The sequence below is a fragment of the Halichoeres trimaculatus genome, unplaced genomic scaffold (genome assembly GCF_033239565.1).
Source record: "Halichoeres trimaculatus isolate MK-OKI-2021-1 unplaced genomic scaffold, fHalTri1.1 fHalTri1_scaffold_2, whole genome shotgun sequence".
Classification (NCBI taxonomy): domain Eukaryota; kingdom Metazoa; phylum Chordata; class Actinopteri; order Labriformes; family Labridae; genus Halichoeres; species Halichoeres trimaculatus.
Window position 1 is genome coordinate 19,445,114 of NW_027437180.1, and position 21,843 is coordinate 19,466,956.

The following is a 21,843-nucleotide window of genomic DNA, read 5'->3' on the forward strand; positions in this document are numbered from 1 at the left end:
CTTAGCCATTTTACCATACTTCAGAGCTTCTTTTGTTTGCTGCAACCATGTTCTTATGGCTTTAAAGACGTAACAGAGTGTAAAAATTCTGTTAAAATGAGTGCTTAACTGCTTCCTCAACAGACTGTATTGTTATTTAATCTGCCTGAGTTGGAGCTTCTCTGTCTGAACAGAGATGAATTCTAACATTTGTCAAAATAGTCTTCTTTCTTTAATCTTACAGCGCCAGCAACCTAAACAAGCTGCAGGGTTTCTAAAAATCTGTCTCAACCAGAGCTTTCAGGAAGGGTGTGGGGGTGGGTATGGATCAAATAACGCAGTAATAGAACAGCCCAAATGTATTGTTCACAATGTTCAAATATTTCTCAGAGAATTTATTTCCCAGAATCCCCTCAGAGAATGAGAGAAAAAGAATCTATTTGCTACACCGAATAACGCTGGAGGTAGAACAGGCGTATGTATTCAGAGTGAAATGTCATCTCACACACTCAAAGCGTGTTTATCTCAGAATGTAGCTGCACTACATCCACAGCAACCTCAAAACAGGAACACAAAATTTGCATGTAAACAAGACTGCAATTTCTCTTTTGATTCAACACAGAAATTTAACAGGCAAACATAAGTAGTCAAGAGCTGAGAAGGCAACACGCAGGAAACCAGAAAAACAGTCACTGCATTTCTGTAAAACACAGAAGAGGGGAAAGATGCCAAACAGCTGGTGACTCTGGCTGCAATATGTCCGTGAACGAAAGAGAATGCAGGGCACAGAGAGGGTTTTTAAAACTTCACAACAGCTAAAAAACATTGTGTTGATTTCCCCACAGAGCTCTGTCTCCGTCATTAAATCAAGCCTGAAAGTATAAATTATGTTCTTAAGTCTACAGTCTTGTTTTGTAAAGTTACATAATCTTCATCTTCTGCCACTTATCGTGTTCAGGGTGGCCAGTGGCTGGAGCTGCACTGTCTTTGCATCTCCAGCATTGCTGGTACAATACTGGCTATTGCCGGTATTTTGTCTCCAGTCAATAACAGGACAAACACAGAAACAGGCAACCTTTCACATGCACACTCACACCTACAGGCAATTTAGAATCACCAATTTACCTGATAAACATGTTTTTGAACTGCTTGAAAAAGCCATATTACCTGGAGACAACCCACACATGCATGGGATGAACATGCAAACTCAACACAGAAAAGCCCTCTTTTTCCTGAACCAAGATTCAAAATGGTGACCTTCTTGCTGTGGGCAGCAGCCCTAACCGCTGTGCAACCATGCTGCCCTGTTGAATTAAAAATCAATCAATCAGAAGCAAGTAATCAACAAATCCAGATGATTAGCAAGAAAGTGTTCAGAAATTTTAGAAAGTAGCTCCATGGTGGACAAGAATGCTCAAGTTGTGATTTTTAGCTCTTTTAAATCCACTTGTCCTTCTACAGCTGCTTCCATGCTGTTGAATAAGAATTAACACCTACCTGATTTTTTTTTTTTTTTTTTTTTTTTTTTACGCAAGCATGTTGCTACCCAGTATAAAACATATTTTGCACCAAGGTATGCTTGCATAAATCTTGAGTTCATTGAATGAAGAAAACTTGAACATTAGTTCAGCCTGAAAGGAGGAAAACAAAGGTGATATTACCTTGCATAGAAAAACAACAGGAGTCAGTGGTTGAAAAGCTATCTCACTTTTATATGACACTAGAATGACATTTAAGAAAACAAGGGGAAAAAAATAACCACATGCATTTTTTGGAGAACTGAAAGGGTGTTGGGAAAATGGAGAAAAACACACTCTCCAACACTCTGGAATACATGAATACATCATCATCCTTTTAGTGACCTTTGAATCTCTGTGACATTTCATTCTAATACATGGATTCATAAATATAATCTTCTCTTACCATATAGTCTATCTATACGAGTCTCATACATCTAACTGTACATCTACTGTAGCATATTGCATATCTCAAATAGAAGGGGGGTCGTCAATAGTCATTATGTGCTCCAGCTTCCCTTTGGAAGGGAGATAATATAAGTGAATGAGAATAAGGAAGAAATGAAGATGAATCAGAGGAAAAGATGAAGGCTGAGGTTTCTTTTGTCTCATCTCAAACAGCTACAGATACATCCCGCAGGGTTGAGACGGTGACATCTTTATATGAGTGTGACTGTATCTTTAATGCACTGGATATTTGTGCGCTAGTATGTTGTATAAGTGTGTGTGTTCATAGAGGTCCACCTGAGGTCTACCTGCACTAGATGTCAAATATTATGACACAAGTATATAATGCAATGGGTCATGACAATATGTCAGAATGTCTAACAAGTGCTCAAAGTTACAAGTTACAGTTGGACCACATTGCTTTCCATACTATAGGGGCATCTCCAGAATCTTGCTACACTTAAGCAGACCTGAGTCAAAGAATCATTTGGGTTTAATGCAGAAAACGCAAACAGTGAATCCCACGCTCTCCATCATTACATCCAACCTTTATACTGTGTTTCACACCAAGTAACCAGAAGCGTACGGTCAGCCACTGAAATGCACTCTGGGACATTTTATGGGAGTTTAAGGTCACGCAGTTACCCCTGGATCTCCAGACTCATTCTACAGAGCAACACAGGTATAATGAGCGGACCAAATCACAAATATTGAAACTTCATTCCAGCTACCCTTGACAGCCATCTTTTGGTTTACCCTTATTGATGTTGCCATATTTTGATTCGCCAAGATAACCTAGATAATCATGGCAACAAGGTTGGAGATGAGAACAAGACAGAGCCCACAGGCAAGCCAGCTCTATGAGGCTTTGTTTGTACATGAAACATGCATCTCTACATGCTCATGTCAGAAACATCAGTCATAAAACTCATAACCCTCTTATTTTTATTTTGGGTGAAGGTGTCTCCTTGTTACTTAATGCCACCTAGGTTGCTCTGCATTACCTGATCTGGGTGAAAAACATAGACAAGCAGGTAGTTTTATGCCCACTGATTATGCCATTGGTGAACATGAACATCAGTGAGCAACATTCAGTTCACTATTTTTACTATTTGAACTGGAGTCCTGTTATTGATAAGCTTCTTAACAAGTAAATGGATGAATGTGTCACTTGTTAAGTAAGTATAAAGGTGTGAATGGGTTCTTAATTATTGCAGTGTACCCTAATACATAAACATATCCTGCTGGCTTGCAGAATATTATCTTACCTTAGTGCAAATGTTGCTACAACCAATGCTCTCCTCAATTTGTTGAAAACCCTTAGGGGGTCAGCAGCATCACAGAAAATTAGAACAATGACACTTTTTAAACTTATTTTTGGTTAATACTTCTAGAACTGTGCATATACTGTGGTAATCTCAAACAATTCATTCAGTCTTTTATTTTGGTAGGTATTATCAGCCCAAAATAATTGTTTCATTGATTTTACAATATTTAACAATGATGCTGGATGATTAGTTTGATGGGTCACAATTAATTCTGCATTTTCAAATGTGGGGACCATGGATAACTATTTTGTTGATACATGGCTCCATGATAATATAGGGGTTTATTAAGTAAAAGGAGTTCATCATATGGATGCCATGAATGTCTGTACAAAGCCACCAAATTCCTCTAAAGGTTAATATGTCAACAGCCATGCTGCTCACAAGTTGCTATTATGACATGGCTGGTAAGTAAGTAGACAATTGTAGCATGCTAAAATATCTAACAAAATCTTTGTGTTTGCATTGCCGTACCAACCACAGACTGTAAAAAAAATGGATGTCTGCTTGCTAGCATGCTAGAAGTGAGGTCTCCACAAGACCTGCTCCCCCTGGTGGCTGGCTGCAGTATAGGTTAAAAAATCCAGCTTTCCAGCCATTCCAGATGGGCTGTGGTCAAACTTTCAAAAATTAATACTCCTCGTAGAAATGTTTCTCAAGTCACTGTTGTGGCGATTTGAACATATCATTTGGCTGTCTTGTATTCAAGTCATTTTTTTTCCAAAAAGTCTTGTTTTCATAAGTTATACAAGGTTAAAAACGAGGATTTACGCAACGTTTAACAATGATTGACAGCTACCATTCTCGTGTATTTTTTTCAGGGATCGTAAAATATGTCGGGAGGTGGAGTCAAGAAGTGATTGGACTCTCGAAAGAAAAAAAAAAAGTATTATTTTTGTCACCCAGCTTCACTCGCATTCTCCCTGGGTCTCTACTGGGTAGACTCTGGCTGCACAACAGCTGCAATGGCTGTGCTTGTGATGGAGGTATTTGGCTTCAAAACCATACAATGATAAATGGCAGAGCCATGCTGTTCACTCTATATACAGTCTATGGTACCCATAGGCCGGACTGCTAATAGCAAGAGTTCAGATTTTGTTTCAACACATGTTTGAATATACTGACAAGACAACGCGCTTAATTACCTTGACACTGATGGCTGACATGTTTCACAGAGCAGAGTCTGGAGAACTCAGGGAAAACTGGATGACTTAAACCTTCCTGTCCATTTTAAAGCCCCTTATATACATTTTCATTTGGACTTTTTATTTTCATTTCTATTTTTTCAAACAAAACCATGGAGTTAATTGTAGATCGTTAGCGGCAACTACTATTCCTGTGAAACCTGAGCAAGGGCACTATTACTCAGAGGGGCATAATCTCCTAACTGGAAACTGTGTTATTCTTATGAAATGAGGTTTTTGTTTTGGGGAAAGTTGGTATAATTTCATTAACACATCTCTTACACATTATTAGATCAAGGGAATTAATTAAAGGTATTCAATGTTCTTGAAGATATTTTAAACATTATTTTTGGAAGCAAAAGAGCTATTTGCTTATCATGTCGGCCCAGGTCTGCACTCAATACATTTTAGCCCTTTCATGGGTAAGTAAAAGCACACAGGGTCCTCTTTAAAACTCCCCAATGCTTCCTCTAACAACCAACATGTGTCCTCAGCAGTCCTAACATAAGCATTCCTCTATTTCAAAAGTCTCTGTCATTTCTCAGACTTTTCAGGCTCCTTCACTGTCATGGTCTACATCTTTCTCACAAACAAAGACAGACGTGTCTACATTCACACAACTCCAATACACTGAAGTTGAAAAGAACACAGGACATGTACATCCTTTCAATTTTTTGTTCTCCACCGTATCGTATGCTAAACAGGCAAGGAGGTTGGAAATGCTACTGATAGCGACGGTCATTACAAAATTCTGTACAAAGTTCAGCTCTTCTTTTAAAGAAGTGTCAGAGGTGATCACCTGTCCAGTTTAGATGACACTGTTTTTTATAGCACAAAGGTTGAGGGCACGTTGGGTCGAGCAAACTCTGGAATTGATTTTTATCCCTATTTCAATATCATTCCCTGAATAATGTTCATCAACGCTTGTAATGTCCTGATCGGTCTGTCTGATGGCTTTCCAAGTATTCTTTTATTTCAGGACGGCTCAAAGCCCAGCACTGTCACATCTGTCAGAGCTGAATCCTGGTCAGGCTAAAAGGCTAAGCCCCATGTTATTATCCTTCAGTCCCTTCAAAAAGCAGCCACATATCCTGTGAAGAAAAACAGGATGTCAGGACTCAGACGCAGCTGTAATCTTTTGAGAAGTGACTGATCCCAAGCAGCCAGATCCAAGTAGAAGCTGAAGAGAAAGATGACTCATAGATAAAAGATTTTCAGAATCAGGTTCACTGGACATGTAGGGTATTAGAATTTTCCCTGTACTGTTCAAGGTCCATACATGAAAACTTGCAAAGATTGATAACACAGAGGCAACAAGTGTTTCATCTATTCTTCCTGGAGCTTGTGTCTGTTGGCTGGCTGCTGCTCTTTATTCTAAATGCTGTTAGATCACTGTCCTCTGTGTCCCCCCTCGCCCCTCCTTCTGTCCATGGGTTGGACAAGTAACCATGGGAATCTATGCCGTAAAAGTTGCGACCATCTTTACTGCGTGTCGACAGATTTGTTGTGTCCAGTGAGCCTGTGCTGTTACATTTCTTCACCAGTGGGGGAGCAAGAGAGCCTGGGGTGAGCAGCGATGTCAGCGAGAGGCTGTTCAGAGTTTCTGACAAGTGTTCACTGTTCTGGCGAAACCCCTCCCCACTCGTCCCTGTGCCTACATCCTCATCTGAAGGGTCCATGGAGTCCTGTCGGGGGCAGCCAGGACTGGTGCTGCCCCCTCCGCAGCTGCTCTGGCTCCTCTGATGCCCTCTGGTGGCCTGGAGGGTAACAGTAGTGCTGCGCCTCTTAAGTAAGTGGTGGCCTTGAGCTCCTGTGGCTTTTCCCTGGGAGGAGGAGGAGTGGCTTGGGAGAGGGCAGTGGAGAGGCACAGAGAGATCATGATCTCTAGGTGGAGAGACGCTGAAGCTGAGCCCTTCCTCTAGAGTTGTCTGCAGGCTGCCCTCTGAACTGCCTGTAGCCAGGGAGGAGTCACTGTGGGACGGGTGCTGCACGTAGAGGAAAGGAGTGGTGTGAGAATATGACAGAGAGCAGTTAGAGGAAAAATAATATCTATAAACTGCACCAGTGGATGGTTCTAATTGAAGTCATATTCTCACTGGGGGAATAATTTGAGAAAAATTTGGCAAATTTTTGTTTTTAATCTTGTGTGAATCGACCATAGCCCTATTCACGCAGGACTAGTATCAGCCTGGCACCTCTGATTATTTTTAGTCATTATGCAGGATGTCAGCTTGAATCTCATGTGAATCAACCATGTTTATCCTCTGATCATATTAATCCATTCTGCATTAACTATGCTGTAATTTTTGGTGGTAATATTGCTCTGAAAGGTCTCTGCAGGTTTTTCTAGACCTTTGCTGGTCAAAGATAACTGAAACACAAATGGAAATTTTAGATTTTTTAATAGAACTATATATATATATATATATATATATATAATTTTACAACACAGGAAGGAGACCCTTTATGTACCTTTATGCCACCAGTAAATATAAATAATTAAAGGATGTTAAAACAAAAAACGATATTTTTAAACATATGCACGATAACAAGAATTACACATACCATGATGTTTTTAGATGGCTCCATAACCCTGAATGTCTGAAACACAAGGAGACTAAAATATGACAGCCTTTTTAACGAGGAGCTCTCTCCTTCTGCTTCATAATAATGCAATTCTTTACTGAAGCACCTATGTTTTATATGTTAGATTACAGCATTGGTTTCTTGGTGGTTTTTTTTGCTCCAAAATGTGGGGTATTCAGTGAATGGCAATTCAAAGCTTATGTTTGATAGTTGATCTGTATGGCTGAAATTCTGGAGTATTACCCGCCAATTCCACCTTCAGAAAATAAAAAAAAGTATTATGACTGTGACACATGTTCACACAGGTAGTCAACAAAAAGCAGTTGAAATTGAGCTGAAAAGCTGTGAGTTCGACCCAACATATACTGCTTAAACTGTATGTTCTTGAGTTTTCAACACTTTTGTTGAAGTCTGTTGAATGTGGATGCCTTTCTGACAGGCCGTGGGCTCAAAGGTATAATGCTACACCTGGAGACTTTTGTTGATACCGAGCAGCACCTCATTGTTTTCCATCAGAACTGTCCATTTACACAATTTACAGATTTGTCTTACCCACTTCGAATGTGTCACACCAAACCATGAAGTTAGGAGGTAATTCCCACAAGTTACCTTAATGATGTCATGAGGTAATAGTAATCATCTGGGTTATTTTGTTTTGCCTACTTTGAAATGACAAAAGCAGCTTTAAAGGTAGTCCCCTTTATGTTGCATGACTCAAATCCAGTGGCGGACCGGGATGGAAAAATAGCCCTGGACTCCAACTTGGCCCAGCCAACAACAACAGGACATGTCCCCTTTGGCAGCGCCGGCCGGCCGGGTGGCTACACCAGGCTGTTCTGGTATTCTCCAGAATGTCCAGATGACCAGTCTGCCCCTGCTCAAATCTAACCCTGGGTTTTAGCATTCAGGTAACTAACTGTTTGAAAACTGAGGTTCTGCTCAGAGAGAGGACAGTTTGCAGCTATGCAACAAACTGTAATGACTAAAACATGATCTTTGGGGAGATATTGATAAAAATGTGGTGGCTGTAAATATTTGCTTTTGCAAATGACAAGAAAGGTTTGTTAATGCGACATCGCATTGCAAAATGATCCCCACAGAGACAAGACTTTTTTTTTTTTTTTTTTTTTTTTTTTGCCAAATATGGATATTATATTTCTCTTTAAAAACCACAACAGTAAACAATAATTTCATCCCACAAAATTTTAGAAACATGGAGAAAATGTATGTTTGTTTAAAATGAGAGATTTAAATCTGTGAAATATGTAAACCTCTTTGGTCTTAATCTAATCCTGATTGGTAAACCATCTGATGGATCTATTGGACCTGTTTTTGTTTGTTTTGCATTATTACACCTATGATATAACCACACAAGATCTCTAGGGACAATCAGACATTTTGACAAAGGGGAAATAAAGACTCACAGAAAAGAAACCTGAAGTAAATAGATTAAAGCAAGAAGCACAGGAAGAAAACACCAGAGAAAGACACGCAGAGATGAGGGAAGCACAAATAAAAGTGACAAGAGGGACTCAAAAGGCAAGAGCCAAGAAAAACAGAGTTCACAGAGTCTGTATCAGACTCGGGAGCTGGCCAGGCTAATTAGCTGAGTGCCGCAGAGCATTACTGTAGCAGCTGAGGATCACATAGGCTCTCAGGCACGAGCTTTACAAACCAAGCAGGTAGAAAAGGGAGAAAGGAATATCCATCACCATGGTTACATGGGAGCGAGAACTAAAATGGGAACTTTTTTTATTTGTGCATGTTTCATGCGGCAGCCTGGAGGCAGGGGGTGTTAGACTGAGTACAGAGGAAAGGTAGGATTAAACGATAACTAAATCTCTTCTCATGAGTTTTACACAACATCAAGTGAGTGAAATAAACATGTGTTTATAGTTTAGTAACCATCTCTGCCAACTCAGTTCTGCAAGTCTTCCAAGGCCATTATCAAGTCCTACATACGTTTCTGGTGCCTATAGCATGCAAATCAACATCGAGGAATATCACTTTGATGCTGCATCTTTAATTCAAGTCAAAATATCAACCCAGCAGGAGAATTGGGCATATTAAATACTAAATATTTGGCAAACAGTAAGTATCTTTATACTACATGTGGCCTAAACTCAGAAAATATAGTTGTGTTGTTGTCCAGATCATCATATTCAGGCACACAGCTTATCTTTATACTTCATTAGGTAATCCTATCTGACTGCCTGAAGTGTTTTTGATGCATCGCAACTTTGGTTCACTGAACAGTCTCATAGGAACTACCCGTTCACACTGTTCCATCAAGTCTCTGATGTGTTGCACAGAGATACAGATACAGATGTCAGGTCCTTATTTGTCAACCTGAGCACTCATCCAGCTATCCATCCATCCATCTATCAAGACACATAGGAATCCATTCAGCTGTTTATAATACCTGAGAGCTCAGGGGTCTGTTGTTGGCTCCAGGTGAACGGAGAGAGGCCCACGAGGCTAAGGAGGCCAACCTGGACGGTCCTCTGTGTCCCGGGCTGACTCCGTTCTCAGGACTGTTTGGATGAGCTGCTGCAGCTGGGTGAAAGAAGTCTGCAGGTAGGTGGAAGACAGGTGGAGATCTGCTACCACCTGCACTGCAACCCTTTTCTTCCCCATCTGAAAAGAGAAGTTCAAAAGAGACAAATTATAATAATAATAATCGAAATAAATGAATATCAATCTATTTAAGACTAAATCAACCTAATTACAAAGAAACTTGCTAAAATAAAACATTGAAGTTGCGATTTTTTCAACATGTTTTCAGTTTAGTAAATTTAAATATATGAAGAACTTAAAACAAAATAAAGGGGAAAACTCCATTGACAGACACACGTTGCAGTTCCATGTTTTCTACAACAGTCTGCAGTGAATGACCCCTCTGAATTGGTATTGTCTTGTGTTGCTCCATTATTACCAGCCATGGTGGTAAAAAGGAGCAGAAAGCCAGGAGCATACCATAACATATCATTCATCAACATCCCCATGTCCTCGCTTGCCTCATCTATCACACCTCTAATTGCAGTAGAACCCAACTGACTGCGTGCAAAGTAAGAGACATGTCCTTGTGTGTCTGTGTAGGATCTAGAAAAAAGTCTCATTGTGTTTAAATGATATGATCAATGTTACGTCAAAGTCATGGCTTAATGAAACCCTGGTGGGTAAATACCAGTGAGGGTCAGGAAGAGCTCTGATAAGGATTATAAGGAGTACTGATGAAAGGAAGCCTGAGAGGGATAATTTTCATATGATCAGATAAAGTCAAAAATTCAATCCAACCTTTTTTATACATAAAAGGTTCAAAGCCCTTTGGTTTTTTTCTTTTTTTAACCACACTCTTTGCTACTTGATTTGAAATGTTACCCCTGATGCACTTTGTTTTTTTTTACTGCATTACTAGTCAACAGGGTAAAAAAAGTTAACATTTGAAAAGAACTAGTGAACTTTCTAAAGAATCGTTTTGATGGAAAACATTTAAATATTTCATAGTTTAAAAACACATCAACTTCAGTACTATATACTATTTTTTTTCCTTTAACCCGAAACATTACACAGAAGGGCATGCAGGTTATCATTTAACGCTAGATTGATATCGGTATGGGTTGATAACAAAGCCCAGATATCGGCATCGGTATCAGTATAGGAACCACAGAGGTTGGATTGATTCATTACTAATATGATTTGATTTAAACAAGAGTTTACAAATGTTTTACTTATGCACAACTATAGACTTGAACATTTTAAATATATGCACAATTTTCTATGTGTAGACACAAATCTTTTGACAGCAACTTTACACCATATACATAATTCTGTACCTGTGCAATCTTCCACACTCAGCTGCTCAAGCGAAGGAGAGTCCAGTTGAGGATGGATTCCCACCTCACACAACTCCTGGACCCCCAGCTCACTCCCTGAGCTGGAGGGATGAAGCCCTCTATTGCTCCCCCGGAGGGGCAACTCCTCTGAACTGTGGGACTCACTGCTGCCTCTCTGAGAGCATGATGGGAAAAGGAAGAAAAGGAGGTAAATAAAACAGGAAGATAACAGACAGAATTGGTGTACAATTTAGGTGCTCTCATGTTACCAGAGCAGAAAAGATATCAAACTGAAGCATTTCATTTCCCATTCTCTTATAATGGGAAAGTCTGAGTGCAAGCTCCCTTTTCATGTGCTCTCTTTTATCCATCATTACACCTCTGATCAAATCTGAATGTGATAAAAAGGAGAATAATGGCGAGCTTTAAAGCTTCACATCGCTCAGCTGCTGTTGTTGGTTGTAAACCAGATCAAACTAAAATGGCCCCTAATACAGCAGTGATGAATTGGACCAGGTGGAGCTGCTGTGGGCTGAGAGAGAAGTGTACTGGGGAAAATGGAAATATGAAAGACTCATTCATACGCACACGTAAACACACATACTCTGAGGATCCCAGCATGCTCATATCAGGAGCAAGTGGGGAGGCAGGTGTTTTAATCAGGCTGTAAAGCATGTAAACAGTAATTAATGATGATTAACGGGATGGAAAAGGTGTGATGACACAAGCTGTGACTCCTGAAAGCCTTAAATACGTGTCCCTGAGTTAACACTGAAGGTAATGTGAATTTTATTACATACATCAATATTTAATCTAACAAATCTGCCTTCAAAATGTTTGATCAAAACTGTGAAAAGAGTGATTCAATAATCTTATTTCAAAGAGTAACTGATTTTTGAGTTAGAAAATTTACTTTAACACATTTTGTAATACTTGGGAAATAACATTGTTGTATGATGATACACTCCTCTCTATTTTTCCTTTGGATAATAAAATGTTTTTGTACCATCAAAAGCTTGGGGACCCAATTATTCTATAAAGCTCAGACTTTGAGCTTTCAGATGATGTGGAAACAGAGACGCAGAACATGTTGTGTAGCTACAGACAGCTTTGTTATTATAAAATACTGATTCGGCCTGTTGAGACGCAGGGATAGTGGTATTATGTCCAGAGACACCTGTGGAAATTCGGATGCTTTGGCTTCTAAATTCTCAATAACTGTGAATCTAGATCCTGTGACACATAATGAGGAAAGATTCTTCCCTTTTGAAAGCTTTTATTGAGGTTGTTTCTGTTTCCCTGTTATTTTTTGCCAAACACAATATTCTTAAAGTATTATTCACTGCCATAAAATCACAGATCATTTTCAGAGGTAATAACTCTCTTACATTCAAACCAACTTTTTAATGACTTTTTTTATCCTTATAATGCTACATTGTCCCGATGTCCACTATAATAATAACCATAATAATAACCATAATAATATAATAGGCTTTTATAAACACTCAAAGAAGCTCGACATATTAGGTCATGTGTCATAGGCTCTTTTGAGAAGGTAGGTTACAAGTTGATTTTTGAATGAGTAAAGTGAGTCTAAGTTGTTTACGCTTGAAGGAGAAGGGTTCCAAAAAGTTAGGGCTGTGATGGCAAAAGCTCTGTCCCCCAAGATGCAGTGAGTGGAGGTGGCAAAATAAGGGAGTGTGATTGGAGAAGGTTGGTCAGTTATGAGGAGGCGGCATTATTAAGAGCTTTGAAGGTGATGAGGAGGAGCTCAAAGGGAATTTGGTGCAGGAGTTGGTGAGCAACTTATTTGTGTACCTGGCTGTCTCTGACCAGCAGCTGGTAGCTGCTGTGTTCATCCAGGCTGAGGTCATCAGGCAGTGCCAGAGATGAAGACTTGTCTGACAGCTGCTCTGACATCAGAGACGCCTGCTCCACCTCTGCCAACTGGATCTGTGCAACAAACACACAGTCAAGTTTCATTTGTATTAGTCAATAGGAAGGGGGGTCACCAGATGTTAATTATTCAGAAAACAAACAAACAAAAAAAACTTTCATTAGGATGAGAATAATTCATTATTACTTTCCCTCTTTTGTATTTATTTTTTTTGTCTGCATTGAAAGAACAGCTGAAGAGAGACAGAGAATGAGGAGAGCAGAGAGTGAATAAAGACAATCAGCAAAGGGTTGAGGGGCTGAGTTGAGCTCACAGCCACTGCAGACTTCACCTCTGTACATGGGTTGTACTCAAGCCCCTCGGCCAACTTCTGCCTCAATTCCAATTCCAATTAATATTTTCTTTTTATGATTAAATAATAAAACAGAAGCATTTGGTACTCCTATAATGAAACAAAATGTGTTGATTTATTAATGTGTAATTTTGGTGATCTGTTACATAATGCCATCAAACATGTTGCATTCAAAACAGACCTGTGAGATAATTCATTACTGTTTGCGGATTTCAAATGTATAGCTCTTTGTATGGCTCTCATTTCTTTGATTTACCTACATTTCCCCCAAACTGTGCAAACTGTGTGGGAAGATGATCAGATAAATATGACATACTGCTTCAATACTGAGGGTTAAGGGGGGAGCAACAGAGGAGTAAATTGGTAATTATGATGATAGAGCTCAGACCAGCTGACTGTCTTGCCAGGGCCCGGGAGGAGTTAATATGGGTACCCATAATTTTATGAGGGCCCAGTTCTGCCCCCCTGGCCCAGGACGACAGATCCGTTTTTACCCCCTATTAGCGTCCCCAAAAGAGCTGTATAAATATAGAGGCATTGTTACATTGCAGTACATTTGAATTCAAATTTACATTTTAGTACCTTTTATTTGCGCTGAGAGAGTAGGGTAAATATACTGCTACTGAGATCCTTAGTGAAGCGAAGATAATACAAACATACATTATGATGCTAATGTCAGAGGCTAAGACAGTTACTGCTCTTCATCAAACACACGTTCAGTAACCTGCTGCGATTCACACACAGCTGCAGACTGAAATCAGCATGCTTATTAGATTGCTTCAGTTCTAACATATGACTGGTGTTTTTCTGCATGCGCCATGAGTGAATACACTTGATAAAAAGCGAAGTTCAGGTTGTTAATCATTCTGCAGTGAAGTGTAGGCGATTGGACCTTTGAGAGAAGCATTTGAACATGTTCTGTGGCTTATAGAGTGCATTTTCATAGCTTAACTCTAATATTGAAGATACCTATTACTGTATTAAAGAAGATAAAATTCAGGAACTAAAAGTTACTGATTTTATTTTGAGTGAAGAAAAATAGTGGAAAACAGGATAAAATGATAATAGAAATACCGAAGATGGGCTCATACTGACTCCTTCTATTTTTGAAAGCTCTGAGGGATAAAAACCTGTTTGCATCAGTAGGTCCAGAGCATCTCTCTGTCATGATGGATACATTTGGTGATTAATATCCCATTGGACACTGTCACTGGGCTCCTTGGCCTTTGACTTTTTTTCTTCACACGAATAAATGTGAACTTTCATGAAAGAAAAATGGAAATGTCAGCAAAACGCTGCAAGTTACTCTGAGTTTACAAATCTTTATTTTTCAATCTGTGGGCCTCGAGAGTTTAATCTGGTCTGTTGTATCACACAGCTCTTCTTTTCAATCATTCTTTTTCCTGTTGTAAAGATGTAACTCTTGCCAAGGTGTGCACTTGTTTTGGAAGCAAATCAAGGGAGATCAGGTCTCCTTTTCAACTATTATTTTCATTGAGCAAAAAAACTTTGCCTGACGAGGTAAAATATATAAAACCCTCTCACCCTTCATCCTCTTTGTACATATCGTTGCTGACTAACATGAATATAGGTTTTCTGGGTGTGAAAATATTACCTTATTTTTCAACCCCATATTCCTGAATGTATCGCATTTAATACATGAGTTTTAAATACCTCTATCTCATCAACATGACACACAATTTCCTTATAGACCTGTTAAAATAAAAAAAAAGGAAGGACACCACTACAGGCAGCTGAGGTTGTGTTTTGGCCCCTTTTTTATTATGGCTGCTCTCATGAAATCATCCAGTTCAGCTGTAGTCCTTACTCTGAAGCTGTGCCCTTAGATCTTTTTTTTCTGTTTTGCAAACATTTATTTTAAATTCCAGTAGTAGGAAGGAAACTCACTCTGTAAAGCCTTTGTGGCTATTGAAAACAATGATCTTGCACACTACTGGTGAACATTTTGCTAATTATGTGAAAGACTAAGCAATGTCAAAGATATGATATAAGTGCTATTACACTGTACAGTGTCTTGATTGTAATGCAGTTCCCATCTCATCATGCTGTTCCATTAAGCAGATATCAATGTGACCTTCCTCTTTAATTGCTTCGGGTTTAAAAGGAAAACTGGTTCTTAAGGGTGTTTCCCATACATCAGTGCAGGACTTTATCTCAACCTTCAGAGGAGTAAAATTTTTTAAAATCCAAATTTTACCGCAGAATAATATCTTTATGCAGTTTTTATGGCATTCTAACCTAAAAATCGGTGTAGGTGTTGGTATAAAACAGGTTTAAAGAAGCTGTGAAGACTATTCGTTTGAAATGTATTGCAGCGATACCTTTAGCTGGAATTGTCTGTTGTGATGATATAAGTCTTAATAAGGCATGTGTTTGTCTTGAAGCAAATGAATCAAGATTGGGTCTTCTTTTAAACACTACTTTTCTCTGTTCAAGACAACTTTTACTGAGTACAACATGACAAGCTAAGGTACTTAGCGCTACTGTTTAAAATGTGACACAGAAAACTTTTTAAGTTCGTATTGTGGTTTAGTAGCTGGCTGTATTTAGCACTACTGACAGCCTCATGAATTCTCATGATGTTCTAACAGTGCTCATCTACTAAGCAGAGCTAATGTAACCTTGCTCTTCATTTTAGTGATAGACACTAAGGGATCTAATTTCATGGCGTAGTGCAGGGGGGCACAAGCCTGGTGCACCCTTTGCAGTGTTTATTTCGTGCGCTGCCAATTTCACAATTAGGTAGACTGTCTGCGCAGAGATGGGTGTGACGGCACGCCAGGGGGAGTTGACGGTGCACCAGAGGGAGGTGTCGGCATATTCATGTTGGCGCAGTGACAATTTCATGCCAAAAACAGTGCAGAAAGTGCGCTGATAGCTCGCCAGCTCCAACCTGGTCTATTCTCGGCACAAAGCGGAGCGCACAATCCGCAGCTGTAATTTGGTGACAGGCACACATGTGCGCACATGTCTACAAAGCCTCAGAGGCAGGTTTCCAGAGTGTCAGCCACATTTTAATGTAATAAACAATCACAGCAATAACTATTTAATGTAACTGTCTGAACCAGCATATACATTTGTATCTATATTATTTTTTCCATCGCATCTGATGTCAGATTAAAGCCGTTTGTCATAATGGAAAGTTAACCTGATGGCAGCAGGAAGTTTGATGCACATCTTACAACTAAACAATTAACAGCCTTAACATCTGATACTGAGTATATATCTGACTTCTCTCATTTCATTTAATTCAAAGAAAAGAGGGAGAGAAAAGACGAAGGAAAAAGAGACGAAATAAATGTATGTCACTCAGGATTTACCCGTGATTTCCCATATTTCTCTGTTTTAGTCTTTATTTTTAACGTGATCTGAAAAGATGGAGTACATTATTGTAAGGAGGATGAGGTGTAGACACTGGGGGAGTATACGGTATATCACCAAAGGCTCTGCTTGGCGATGACAAACCAGGAGTGCAGGTGGATCAAAAGTATTCTGAATGGATAAGCCAGCTGTGTAACTGTCTCTTAATTTTGTACTCCTATTAATAACAAAGGAACAGATTAAATCTGTCCCGGGAGCTGGCCCACACGGTGACGTGCTTGGTGTCCTCTGATGCACCCCGCTGTCCATTCTCCCGCTGCAGGGACAGTGGCTCTGACCGTCTGCGCTACCGGGTCTTTCCAGCACACTGTTTCCGCGAGGATCACTCAGACCAATCAGACGCTGCGCCTCGGCCATAGGGCATTTAAAGGTGAGGAGAGGCGCTTATTTGATAGGTGAAAACAGTGCTCAGCTGTGTCAAACCCACTCACGGCTTTTCTCCTCCCTCTCTGCCATTTGCGCAGAGGGAGGCGTGGACGCGCTCCTCTGCGCTCCACGGCGCCTCTCTGCGCCTCAACTGTGCCTCTTTTGGCACTGCAGGAAACTTGCAAAGTGCGCCGGTGCTTGCGACTGGTCTACGAAATTGGAGCCCTTAGTTTGAACAGACCACTGCAGTGGAGCCTGTGTTTTAGCCTTTGGCCCGTGCTCTATCTCTCTCCTGTTTGGCTTTCTTCAGCTCTTCTTTCCTTTTTCTATCAGATGATCCAGCTCCAGTGTCCTAGATTACTACAAAATCAATTCAAGAAATTGTTTTCAGCAGAGAAAAACACTGATCGCCTCCCTACTACAATTCATCGACCAGCATGGTGTTGTCATAGAGACTTTGACGTGCCATAAATCAATGTGGTCCCCAAGAGGGAAGCTGAGGCCTGGCATTTATAAATAACCTATTTTGGTGCTGATAATCTCATTTTAAATTGTGGATTACGATCAGGTATATACATCTCAAAGTGAGATTTTTTTCAAGATCACTAATAAAGTTCTCACAGTCCCTTTAATAAATCTCAGAAATCCCAAAGCAATAATAAACATGTGTTAGTATCGATGTAAATGTGTAAAATCTTGAGATCATATTTACTTTTCTCTGTGGCTCTAGCTGTAGATAGAAAAGCACACAAATACATCACACCGAACCATAAACTAACAGCCCATGGAGGATGATGTGGATTTACTGAGATGTTTGATCTTTTGTTGATCGGGGAATACAGATGTGAGATTGACACACACACCTTTCCCTGAAATATGTTTGATGCTCCTTGTTGCTGTGTGGTTTGGCAGACATCCATACATTTATGAGATTCAGCTAAGTGAGACTTTACCCTCCCTTCTCTTTGAGTGCACACACAATCACGATGTGTGACTAATGTGATAATGTAAAGCCACATACATTACAGAATAGACACCAGTTCTCGGTCTGTTTTCCTTCACATAGGATTTTTTGTTAAGCACACAGGGTCTCTCTGAAGAATCTGACTGTTTTGAAGCTGAATAGCAGAGCTCTGGTGTTAATTTTGGAGTATAAAACTTGCTGATTTCAAAGTACAAAAGACTGTAACTGGGGCAACATAAAGAACATCACTGGGGTACCTGTTGGCTTCCAAGCTAGTCATCTGTTCCACAAAGCACCAAGGGGGAATTAACTTGTGCAAAAAGAATGGGTTGCAGAGCTGCTATCAGCACCAAGACTTGTGCAATAGTTAACCTGCTATCTACTCTGTCTTAATGTTAATTTGTCCTGGACATGTGGTTTAACTACAAAGTTATTTCAAGATAATACTGATCGACTTATAGGTCCAAATAGTTGTCTTATTATCATTAACACTGGAAAGTTAAAGAGCATCATCCAGTAAAACTACAAAGGTCTAGTTTCTACTAACTTTCAGCAAATGACCAAATATAACTCTTACTGCATGTGCGGGTAATTCTGGATTTGCGGGCAATTTGCATCGGGCCTGTTTTGACCCTAACTATTTAAATAACGGCTCATTTAAAAACACCCCATCAATTCAGGAGCAAAGAGACGCTGTTTGTTCTACATTACAGTACAATCTGTTCTTCTGTTTACCCTCTTAGTCTAATTTGCATATAGTTTGAGCTGGTGCATTACTTACACTATTGTTTTCCACCCAGTTTGTAAACTCTCCTTTACTGCCGCCAACTTAAACCCTTATGGTAGGTTTACAGATTAAATGCAAAGAAAGGATTAGATGCCTCACAAAAGAGAAACTTTGAATCCAGGCAGGAAAACTAGATTACTGTGAAAGGGAGGAAGTGTTTCTAATTTTTTCCTCACTGGATAAACGCAAACTGGAAAAAGTTCCAAAAATGTGCCACATTAACTGAAGAAGCTACATCTTGAAATGGCGTCCGTGTCATGCATGTCTAATTTGTGGTAATCCTGCTTTTGATGATGATGAAGAAGAAGAAGTTATTAAAATAAAAAAGTAGTAGCAGTTAACAGTAGCAGTGACAGTTTACAGACAGAAATAAACTTGGATCCTCTACAACCTAGGTGGGTTGTATAAAAAGGCAGATAAAAGCCATTGATTATAAAGACTACATGATTAAAATCAAGGGCTGAACAGAGAAAAAGGATGTATGCAAGTGTGGATATGACCCCACTCACCTCTTGTGGGTGGCTCTTACAGTCCTTGCAGACTGGAGGAGAACAGTAATGATGAAAAACTGAACCAGAAAGGTTGTCAATCATGTCTCCTTCCATTGAGTCCTTGATCAGCAGAGAAACACTGTCAAGCCATTGGCTCTCCTGCAACAAACACGGACACACACACACAGACTTTGCATTGACCTTTTGTACTTTTTACTATGAACAACATCAATTATAGAACGAAAGAGAAGAGACTTGAAGTGATGAAGCTCTAATCAAGTCAAAGCAGTGAAATGACATACTGTACAGTTACTGCCACAACAAACTATCACATCTTTCTTCTTATATAAGGATTGGGAACTAATACACAAGCAAACACACATAGGGAAATTGCTAGATACTACATAAAGTTTTCTGTCACTGTGTGAAATATGGGGGTCTAGGGGGGTCTACGACACTTTAATTGACACAAGAGGCTCCATAAAAGCCTCAACTGCAAAACTTTGGGGGTGGTCTCTTGAGAAGTATATTTCGTCGTACATCATTTGGCTGGGTTCACATGTGTGTGAATGTGTGAGGGTTAGCCCGCAAGAGAGGGAAGCACGCATGTCCTATTAAGTGAAGAGCATGGCGTACATTCACAACTGTCCTTTGCTTCCTGTATTGCACAAAGCAAAATCCCTCCCTGACACAAACACATGTGCTATACATACATAAATAAATACACTGCATAGTAGACAGAGAGTTGGAGACAATAATGTCATAGCCACCACAAGAAATGACAATCTTCCTAAAGTGATTCCAGAGAGGCAGATGGATTTCATGTAAGTGTGATTAATTACCTGATCTCACTTCAGCTCTACATTTGGAAAAATGTCAAAGATCTGAAAATTCACTCAGTGACACATTGCCAAGCTCTGAGTACGTAACAGTAGCACTTCCATGTGAAGACTACAGTTATCTGTCTGTGTTGAAGAAATTAGATGGGAAGTATCTGTTAAGGGCTGGTTTTGGATGATTAATGAAGAGCGATTTAATTTGTTAAACCACAAGCACAAGACCAGTTGTGATTCCCTCTCTCCCTCCCTTGTGTCTTGCCATTTGTGTGCATGCCTGGTCTGTCTTCTTTCCAACACTCTATTGGTCTGACTTGTTCTTCTCTGTCCAATACCGCATGCCCATCTATTCCTGCTTAGGGACCTGCATTGTGCTGCTTCCCTCTAATGTTTCTTTTTTTTAATGTAACACATTGCAGGCCTTGTACAAATGGAATCTGTATGAATGAGCTTTAAAAGGAAGGTATCTACACTGAGCAATAGAAACAATCACAACATTTTTCCAGGGAAAAGAAAATCATGAAATACTTAGTCGAAAGGAATCTAATCTATGTGAAACACGTGCACCATGGTTTTAGATCAATATTTGTCTCTGAATCCACCATATCTAAGGATTGTGCAAAATGTTGGTCAAGATGTTACTATGCTGTATGCACCGTGACATTATTAAACCAACCGGTTGCATTGTGTTGCACAGAAATGCTTTACATTGTATCGTCTTGCACTAAATTGGTTTGCAACGTGTTGTGTTGCACTGAGTTGGTTTGCCTTGTATTGGGTTGCATACCCTTGTCATTGTTGCATCGCAGTAAGCTGCATTGGAGTGTTGCAGTGTACAGCTCTTCTTTGTATGCCGTTGTGCTGCGTATGCCTTATTCTGTGTTGTAATATGTTGCAATATTTTTTTGTTATGACAGTTTTGGTTTGGTGATTTGGTTACGTCTTACTATGCTACACTACTGCTTGTTGTAGTTAGGTCCAGTGGTTCCCTGAGTGGTGCTGCAAAATGTCTTATTAATCAAAAGCTATTCAAATTTTTCATATTGCTTCCATTATTGTAGAGTGAAAGCAAAGATATTGGTTTAATTTAATATAAAACATGCTTACAAAAATAGTTTGATTTGTTTTACACATTTTTTGTTGTCCTTAGACCCGCTAAGTGCCTTAGCCAGGATAACAACAGTATCAGAGGCCACAAATCAATGTAGAACACAGCAAAAGTTCCTAGTGATCAGCTGAATTAAACACCTGAGGCCTTCTTTTGGTTGGTTTTGTCTGTCTTTGGATTGGCCTTGATGTATTCCAGTGGCTGGGGTTTGCTGATGTTTTGTGGATCACAGGCAGAAAAGTTTGGGAAAAGTTTATCGACTAATTAAATTTTGTGTTCCTCGCATTCCCTCACTAACTTATTTATGAAAATTTCAATGTTACTGAGATTCACCTAGTTGACACTTGTACTATAGTATGTCACCAGCCTTTCAAAAAAACTTTGTGTCCAACGCACATAAAATCTCAATGGCTTTCAACCAGCATTATTTTTCTTCACACACTCTGCATTCTTTTAAGCTGTCTAAGGTAACTCTCTTGCATTGACGTGCTATCTGGTGTCTCCACTCGCTATTTATCTCTCCAAATCCTCACTTATATGGTACATTTTTCTGTATTAGCTCAGCTTCCCCTGACACCCTGTCTTAAGTTTTAACTGCTGTCCCCTCCAGCTGTTTCTTTCCCACCTCTCACCCTCTATATGAGAGTTACTGCTGACGGCTGCGAGGTGAAGAGGGCAGTCACAGTCAATAGCCAGACCTTGGCAGCGCGTGCATGCACACACACACACACACACCGCACACACACACACACACACACCGCACACT

The 21,843-nt window shown here is 39.8% G+C and overlaps 1 protein-coding gene across 1 annotated transcript in view; it reads right to left on the bottom strand.

The window, feature by feature from the left end:
* Window positions 1–1,633: 1,633 nt before the first annotated feature.
* cacna1ib (calcium voltage-gated channel subunit alpha1 Ib) overlaps window positions 1,634–21,843 on the bottom strand; it is a 156,584-nt gene continuing 136,374 nt past the window's right edge. The window contains exons 32-36 of the mRNA XM_074686023.1: window positions 19,152–19,292; window positions 12,693–12,827; window positions 10,875–11,049; window positions 9,461–9,675; window positions 1,634–6,437 (exon numbers count right to left, since the gene is read on the bottom strand). Coding sequence (XP_074542124.1) covers window positions 5,775–6,437; window positions 9,461–9,675; window positions 10,875–11,049; window positions 12,693–12,827; window positions 19,152–19,292 — 1,329 coding nt within the window. The 3' untranslated portion in view covers window positions 1,634–5,774. The remainder of the gene's footprint in view (window positions 6,438–9,460; window positions 9,676–10,874; window positions 11,050–12,692; window positions 12,828–19,151; window positions 19,293–21,843) is intronic.